Genomic DNA, 9,414 nt, shown 5'->3' on the forward strand with positions numbered 1-9,414 from the left:
GAGATATTTTTACCTTATAAACATGGCAGAGTATTCAACACTGAAACGCAACAACAATGAAGCTGGTTTTTAATTGCACTTCCAGTTTATACATTAAGTATTATATCTTTGAGCCTACCAAATTTCTGATTGTCTATTTTTGAAAAATGATTAAATAAACACTTAGCATCAAAGGCATACTCATATTTGTTCAGATTCATGTTGATAAGAACTGGTTTTGAATTCATATAAGTATCTGGGATCGGCCAACATAAACCAAGATGGTGGCGATGGACCTGAAAAGAAAAAAAAAAGTTAGCTTTAGCCTATGTTATCTTTACTCACAAATCTTTTGAGTGCCTACTATTTCTCAGCCACTGGGAGTTATTTAAGGCTCCATTTCATCTAACCCTTTTTTTTAATAGCTGTTTTCCTCCTGACATAGTACATATTTACTTGCTTATTGTCTATCTTTCCCATTAGAATGTAAGCTTCATGAAGGCAGAGACACTGTTTTGTTAACTCTGTACTGTCAGCACCTGGAAACGTTCCAGGAACATAATCAGGGGCTCCATAAAAATGGTAATGAATAATAGAGTCTGTTGCTAAATACAGAAGGCAGCCAGTTGAAAAATGTGGGTAGAAGTCATTCTAACCAAAGGGAATAACGTGATAGAATAGTGCGTTTTGCTCTGGTTGCAGTTAGTTAAGAACATACACAATGTGTGTATGTTTGAGAGATGGAAGTGGAGAGTTCTAGAAATTTTAGCAGGTGCCAGATCATGAAAAATCTTAAATGTCACTACACAGGGGAATAGTATTCTCATTCATTTGTGAAGAAAGGACAGTACAGGGATAAGACTGAAAGATAATGCTTAGGATGGTGATAAAATAATTCAAGCATGAATCTTGGTTTAAATTAAAATTAACAGCCAACTGATTGGTGAGAAGTACACAGATACAATAGATGAGAATCTTTCAGAACTGATAATTAGATGTATGAAGTGATGGAAAGGTGTTAAAAATGATTTCTAACTTTTTGGCTTAATTGTTTGGAGTCTGGGTTGGTCCAAACTGGATTAGTTCCAGTTTTGAACATTACAGTGTGAACCTATGTGAAATTAAATAGACAAGTCCAGGACACAGAAAGAGCAAAAAGTGTAAAATAATTCATTCTGTATATATTAACTGTCACCTTGGCACTTAACAAATTCTATAATCAAGCGAGTTTGAGAAATGCTTTCATGTGAAGTCATAATACAGATGATTCCGAGAACACATGTTCAACATGTGTAGGGTCTTCCAGATGTTTCCATCACTTTAATTCTGAAGCACATCTAGAAGAACCAAAGCCCCACAGCATGCATATTGGGAAACAATGTTATCATATGAAGATGGTGGCACGTGAGATGAAGAAATTACTGCCTATCAGAATTACTACAATTTGCAGAGTACTGCAGTGCCACTTCTACTTTGTTTCAGGAACATAAAATGACGTAATCCTACAAATTCTTTTCTGCCATTACCTTGATTAAACAGCCATCATTGCAGTGCCATACTATTCCTTCAATTTTACCCTCTCTGCAACCATTAAACCAGGACAACAGATCACTGTGCTTCAAGGTAGGTAGATTTCTTATTTGAAATGCTCCATGTGGTATAAGAAGATGTAATGGATGCTTTTTGCTTCCTAACCCTAAAGTGATAAAAATTTGCCATTAGCCTTACGGAAGTTTCCAAAAGAATTAGAAAATTTCTCTCTCCAAGTAAAAAAAAAGCCTCTTAAAACACTCAGGAATAAATTTACCAAAAGGTCTGATTACTTGAGAAATATATTACAACTGCCTTCACTCAAAAGTTGGTGCTTTATCCCACTAAGTCTAAATTCTACCGTCAAGTGCTCTATACCAGGAGTTGGCAAACTTTAACCTTCAGACCAAGTCCAGCGAAATGCCTATTTTTGTAAATTGTTTCAATGGAACACAGCCAACCCATTCATTTAAGTACTGTCTATGGTCTTTCAGAGATATGGCCCCCAAAAACTAAATATTTACTATGTAGCCTTTTATAGAAAAGTCCACCAACCACTGCTCTACACCACTGGCCACAATCATTCAATGTTTGCCAAACGGCCACACTGTATCTGGTAACTTGCATAGTTACTGCCTTAGCTTCTTTTCACCTGCCAATCAATCTCCTTCTGATCTCTATATTGGATTTTGTTATTACAGCTTTAATGACCTTGGGTCTGTCTTCATCCGCCTGTCAACAATGCTACATAATGCCCTCAGGACTTGTACTCAAATCTTCATGGTATATATTCTGAAGCTTGATATGGTATTGCTAATTCTTTCATTTATTTTACTCTTAGCTGTTATAATTAAACTAATTACCTCACTATGAATGGATAAAGATATAGGGTACACATACAGAAAATGGAACATTAGGTATAAAAAAAGAATGAAATCCTGTCAACTGTAACAACATGTATTAACCTAAAGGATATTATGCTAAGTGAAATAACAGACAAGTACTACTAAACGAGGGAATCTAGAAACAACTCCAAGTTTATTAGTCACGTCTGTAGTGTGTATTTCTTTCAGTTGAACCTAGGAAGTTTTCTTTATAAATGATTGCTATAACTAAACAAGAAAAGGCTTTTACTCACCATAAGGATTTCCATTAATATTGGTTCCTATAAGCTCCAGTGTTTGTTCTAGAAGGTCTGCGAGCGGCACTGCACTAATTTCCAAAAGGCCAGGATCATCGGGATGATGCCTCAGGACCAGGGCGATCTCAAACTCATAATCGACTACAGACGAATGCCAACAGTACTGCTTGTTGCTTTTCTCCACTGGCACCCAGCCTGGCATTTAAAGAGACAGGTGCTTTTTTTTTTTTGCATTGTTTTTCTCTGGATTAAGACTAAGGTAATTTTAATTTTTGTAGCAAATTCTCTGGATGTTCTATCACACGCAGGTATCATTCAACATCAGTGGAGATGTTAACAGTTTTACTACTTTGTAAATCATCCTCTTTTTCTAATCATAAGGTCTCGATTCTGCTGAGGTATTAACCTGTTTGATTATTTACTACAGAGTACCCAGAATTCTTTTTAAAGAAAATTCATATTTTCAGTAAGAACTGAGCACCATTCTAAGACACAGCACTAAAACTTTTTTCAATTTTCCCTCTACCTCCTCTCCAGTTTCAGGGATAACAGACAGATGCAATTGTTCCACAATTTATTGTATTGTTCCAGTATTTATTGAACAATTTATTGATTCTACATTTATCAAATGCTATTCCCTTCCTAACTCCTGTTGCCAGATTAGGCTTCTTTGTTGTGGAGAATTCCTTACCAAAAAAAAAAAAAACTATAACATAAACACTATTATGACCATCACATCTTTGGTACTCATTATTCACCCAGACTACTGTAATAACCTCTTTGCTAGTCTACTATCTCCAACTCCCTACCCTTTTATCACAGTTCAAGAATTTAAATTTAGTTCTGCTGTACCACTGCTTAATAGTCATCTTTAGGATAAGCTTCACAAAGCTCTTCAACTAGAATACAAAGCCTTAAGATGTGACCCCATTACACATCTCCAGCGTCTACTTTTATAACCCCAGTTATAAACATTCCAGCCACACTAAGGTGTTATTTAAAATTTCCAAAGGATGCCATGACCTCTCCCCTTTGTGGGAGTTTGCCTAAGCTAGCCTCTCATCCCTTGCCAACTAACCTCCTGGTTCTTGAGCTTCAGGATAAATGTCCACTCTCCTTAGGTGACTCTACTAGCCACCACAGGTTGAGCTAGGAATTCTTCCCCTTTTCTCCAACTGTACCTTGTGTATTATTTCCTTCTAGTTCTTAAATCATACTATTATTGGTAGACTTTTTTTCCTGCTGTCTACAAGATCATCAAGGATAAGGGTTCTGATCTTCATTTTTATGTTACTAAAATCTATGCACATTATAGGTACTTAAAATATATGCATATTGTTAACTTCAGTCTAAAAAGTAAAGGCTTCTTAATATAATGTAATCGGTCATACATCTATCCTAACAATACTTCAAGGCTATTCCCAAACTCAATGCTTTATTAATTTTTACAGACTATAGGTAATAAACTGTCCATCTAAGAAGATATTCTAAAACTGAAAGGACATTCTTGATATGAAACATCTTTTGTATAAATACCATGAACCACCATATTAAAATTATATTCTACCATTTTCAATTGCATGTATCTTTTGTTCTTTTTACTAGTAAACACAAAATTGTATTTTAGAAGAGATCTAGTAATACCAGGAATGTGTCCATTTTCATCAGGCATTGGATTCCCATTTAATTGTTCTATTTCCTTCGCTGGTATCCAGCACTCTGGAACAGGTTTGAAGTCCTCCTCAACATTCCAAAAAAATTCTAAAAGAATTAAATAATCTTATGTGTGGTGATACTTTAAACAACATAAAACACTGAACAAATTCAAAGTAGGAACAACTCATGAACCCCTCAAATCAGATACCATATTAATTAGTCTCCATTCATTACCACCACCACACTTCTCAGGTTAAGGTACTAACACTTCAAATTTTCAATTTTGATCCCACCATCTGTAAAAGTAGGTTAACAGTCTCATTAAAGCACCCAATGTTACAGTGTGTATAGATTTATGGTGAATTTTTAATGCACTATGAATACAAATATATAAAGATTATATATATGAGTGGATGTATAATGATACATGTATATATCTACTTAGAGGAATTTAATAATTAAAACTATGAATAACCCTTTGAGATTTGTGCCTGATTTATAAAATTACCTACTTGTCTTTGGGCAAACAAAACCAAATGTGTCACTCATAGTAACTTGTATGTTTTAATAAAATTGACAAACTACAATGAAGAGTCACAGAAATGTTAGGAAAATATTTTGAAATATTTTTCAAGAATATTATTTTACATAAAAAGATATTCAGTTGTAAGTTTTTTCTTTTCCCAAAGTGCTTAAACTGTAAAGATGGATATAATGTATAGAACACCACAGCAAGAAATAAGACAAAAATTTCAACTTAAATCATGAAAAGCTTTAATTAAAAAAAAGAACCCACTAACCTTTTGAGTTTTGTTTTGAATGTAGAAAATTTTTAAATCTTTTCTCAGCTAATTTGTTAGGTTTCCTATCTAGCCGAGCCCAAAGGTATGGCTGACCTAAAAAATAATAAGGAAAAAAAAAAGTTTAAGAGGCAACAATAAAATTCAGCTTGAAAGACATTTCAGTATAACCTTTTTCAATAAACGTAGGGTCATTTCCTCTAAGAGAAACAACTCAAAAGGCAAAGAGAAATATGCAGGATAACAAACAAACAAATCTGACCCTTTCATAATGACATCATCCCACAGACATATTAGAAACTAGCAATCCCGAGAAACTGAAGCTATCTCTTTGCTAAACGGAAACATAACCAGAAACTGCATTCACACCTTCTCTAAACCGTAACTATGTTAAGTTATGCTATGAGGGTTAACCCCAAAAATGTGGAGTGAAGCTAAGTTGTTTTACATGGGTCTGACCCCTGGGGTCAAGGCCTAGAACGCTGATGAACAGTGATGCTTTGCAGTCAGGGGTCTGAGACATTTCAGGGCAGGTACCAGCGTTTTTCTCGACAACAGTGAGACTAAGGAGCTGCACTTGGTCTCACTGAGCCTCCTGGGGGGATGCTGCTGAAGCTGGTTACTTAGCAGGAAGATGCCTTCATGATCAGCAAAAAATAAAAATCCCCAGCTGGGACTCCATTTCAGATTCCCTCTTTCTGAGGTGTTCCCTGCCTACATCAGTAGTGGTCCCTAATTTTAAAAAGTTTGTCTTTCCTAGATTTGTCAGGAAGGTAGGAGAGGCGTCAGGGGAGGACCACAGACGCTTTCACCAGGTCTCATCAGACCCTTCACTGAGAGAGTCTCTGGTTGTGATGTGCACCCTTTGAGTCCCCTTACTGTATCGCCTATCCTGTATGTAAGTAACTGTGGATTTATAAGCACTGCCACTCTGGGTTCTCTAAGTTTTCTTTAGCAATCCAATTTTGTTTAACTGACACTATATCGATAGTAATTACACAATGTGATGCATACTTAAGTTTCTTAATATAAATATGTGCCTGTGTGCTAAGTCGTTTTAGTCATGTCTCACTCTTTGTAACCCTATGGACTGTAGCCCACCAGGCTCCTCTGTCCATGGGATTCTACAGGCAAGAATACTGGAGTGGACTGCCTGGCCCTCCTCCAGGGAAATCTTCCTGACCCAGGGATGGAACCCACTTCTCTTATGTCTCCTACATTGGAAGGAGAGATCTTTACCACTAGTGCTACCTGGGAAGCCCATAATATAAATATAAAACCCTAAAAAAAACTTTCAGTTTCTTCATATATAAATCAGTTATTTGAAAAATTATTGATTACAGTTTGGGTAAGGCATTCTACATTACTTATTAGCTATACCAATAAATAATATGAAGAACCAGATTAAAACTACACTGTCATTTCTGTTGACTGAACCTTTCGTTCTCTTTAAAAATAAACATAAAAAAATGCATTGCACACCCATTAAGATGGCTACTATCAAAAAAATAGAAAATAACAAGTGTTGGTGAGGATATGGAAAAGCTGGAACTCTTCTATACTCCTGGTAGGAACATAAATAGTGCACTTGCTACAGAAGACAGTATGACAGTTCCTCAAAAAAAAATAACTACTATATGATACAGCAATTCTACTTTTGGATATATACCCTGAAGACTGAAAGGAGGGATTCTAAGAGAGATCTGTGTACCATATTCATAGCATGGTTGTTCACAACAGCCAGTAGGTGGGAGCATCCCAAGTGCACACTGATGGAAGAACAGTATACACACACAACTATGTGGCATACACAAACGTGTGGTATTCATCCTTTTATAAAGGAAGGCAATTCTGACATGCACTACAACACAAATGAATCTTAAGGACAATATGCTAAGTGAAATAAGCCAGTCACAAGATGACAAATACTCTAAGACTCCACTTACATGAGTTACCTAGTCAAAATCCTAGAAACAAAGTAGTGTGTGAAACAGGGTGGGAGGCTGAGTTATTTAAAAGGTATAAAGGTTCAGTTCTGCAAGATGAAGAGTTTTGGAGATGCATGGTGTTGACAGCAACACAACAATGAGAACTGTACATACCACACTGAACTGTACACTTAAAAATGGCTAACATGGTAAATTCTATGTTATGTGTATTTCATCACAACAAAATGAAAAAAGATGCACTTCAGAAGAGATTTCCTATTATGAAGGCTGTATCCAATATGCATTTAACTTTTATTTCTCTTGCTGGAATTGAGAAGTAATTTCAATATCCAGAAAAATAATTACAAAGATTATTTCTCTCTTTTCAATGCATTTTTTTCCCATAACATAGTTGACAATTTTGATTTTAATTTCTACCTCTTTTAAAGTACATTAAAATGAAACAAATTAGAGACACTGACAATAGTAATAAAACAATTGAATTAGCACTGGGATCAGCAGAATAAGAACAAGCTTTAGGGTCACATAAACCTAGGTCCTATTACCAGTTGAGCCTTCATTAATTAAATGGTCTTGAACAAATTATTTATGTTCTCTGAGCTTTGGTTTCTGTTTCAGTGAAATGGGAGAGGCTTATTGTGCAGATAGGTAAAGATAACACATAAAGCATTTATCATACTGTCTGGCCCTCAACCACTATTAAGTAAATATTAACTTATCTTCCTTTCTTCCCCCAAGAGAAAGATACAATGGTATATAGTAAGTATAATGTATCAATTGTGACTTTATTATTTTCCCATTATACTTAGGTTTCCAAGGGTTTATGAAGAGCACTTCAGATATATACAGTTTAAGTGATTAAGAAAAATAAATAATATTTGTAGTACAGTTTTAGTTTACCTTTGTAGTTAGTAACATAACAACATGTTCCATCCACTTTTTCTGTTGGAATTGCATTGTATATATCTGCATCTAATGCCTTGTGACTTACAGTTTCAGTTGCCAAAACTTTAAATGGCTTAAAAGAGAAAGAGAAAACTGGTTTAAGATAAACAGCCTCTATGCCTTCTACATGCTCTCACCTGGAAGTTTTTAACTTCCCTAGTTCCAAGGTATGATCACCAGTTTATCCTTCAAAATATTTTTCCTGTAAAGTCCTTATAAATCATCTCCTCCTCTTCTATGCTATCACAGCAACACATATTTGTCCACCGAGATTTGTTAAGTACAGTTGACTTGACCAACACGGGTTTGAACTGCATGGGACCACTTACACGCAAATTTTTTTTCAATAGTAAATACTGCAGTACTACACACAGTTGGTTGAATCCTGGATGCAGAAGACTTGTTACGGAGGAAGCTTGAATATGAGGGCCAACCACAAGTTATACTCGGATTTTAAGGGGTCGGACCCCGAATCCTGGCATTGTTCACAGGTCAACTGTATTCACGTTTCTTTACCCACCATAATGAGCTTGACACCAGGAATCATATCCTATGCAGAGCTGTATGCCTAGCTCAGGTGCTACGTGTGTTCATTTACTTGATAATCACTTGCTAAAAACCTCCAAAGGGTTAGCACTGTCCTCAGCACTAGGATAGAGGTCAAAAGGCACCTGCCTTCGGTGGAACATTGATTTTAAGGAAGGAGACAACAGTCATAAAATGCATAATATAATGTTAAGTATGTTAAGTACTAAGGAGAAAAACGGGCACCGTTCAGCTTTATCAGTAGTAAACTGCGTTTTAAATTTATGATTTGCTTACTGTCAGGAAGCCAAAGAGCATCAAGAATGAAGGGGAAAAAAGTTCCAACCAACTTAGTGATTTCACTTCTGAGAAAGACTATGCCACTGTTTTACAGTCTTTATAGTCTATGACACTTTTATCTGAAGGAAGACCTGTACCCTAGGGCCGCCCGAGCGGAACCTGCAGAGAGATCCCCGGGCTGGAGGGCGGCTCTATCGCGCCTGGAAACGCTCGCGGGTTCAAATGTAGCCCGCGCCGCGAAGAGGAGCCCACCCGCGGCCGCCCCGCGGGCCCGGCGGGCCGAACCCGCGCTCCTCGGTACCTGATGCTCCCTTTTGGTGGAAGGCTCCTCTTTCACCTCCGTCACAAACACACACGGCATTTTCCGCTGCACCGACCCCAAGCGCCTCATGGTGGGTCCTCAAGCAGTGCTAGTGGAGAGGGCCCTTCCGAACAGCGCCGGGTCCTGACCAGGGGAGCGTCCAGAGCGGTCAGCCGCGTAGTCAAGTCGCGAACGCGCCGCGAGCTGGCCAGACAGCAGCGCTCCCCATTTCCCCGGTTCCGAGCGTAGGACGGGGACGTACGCCCGGAAACGGCCTCCTGGCCGCGG

The 9,414-nt window shown here is 37.4% G+C and overlaps 1 protein-coding gene across 1 annotated transcript; it reads right to left on the reverse strand.

Moving 5' to 3' along the window:
* Positions 1-52: 52 nt before the first annotated feature.
* On the reverse strand, positions 53-9,414 carry C25H12orf29 (chromosome 25 C12orf29 homolog). The gene is made up of 7 exons (XM_043447546.1): positions 9,127-9,414; positions 7,956-8,073; positions 5,107-5,202; positions 4,295-4,411; positions 2,648-2,845; positions 1,506-1,675; positions 53-275 (listed from the first exon to the last, which is right to left on the reverse strand). Exons 1-7 carry the CDS (start codon positions 9,214-9,216, stop codon positions 87-89), a joined length of 978 nt encoding a protein of 325 aa, XP_043303481.1. The 5' UTR covers positions 9,217-9,414; the 3' UTR covers positions 53-86.

The sequence above is a fragment of the Cervus canadensis genome, chromosome 25, assembly GCF_019320065.1.
Source record: "Cervus canadensis isolate Bull #8, Minnesota chromosome 25, ASM1932006v1, whole genome shotgun sequence".
NCBI lineage: Eukaryota > Metazoa > Chordata > Mammalia > Artiodactyla > Cervidae > Cervus > Cervus canadensis.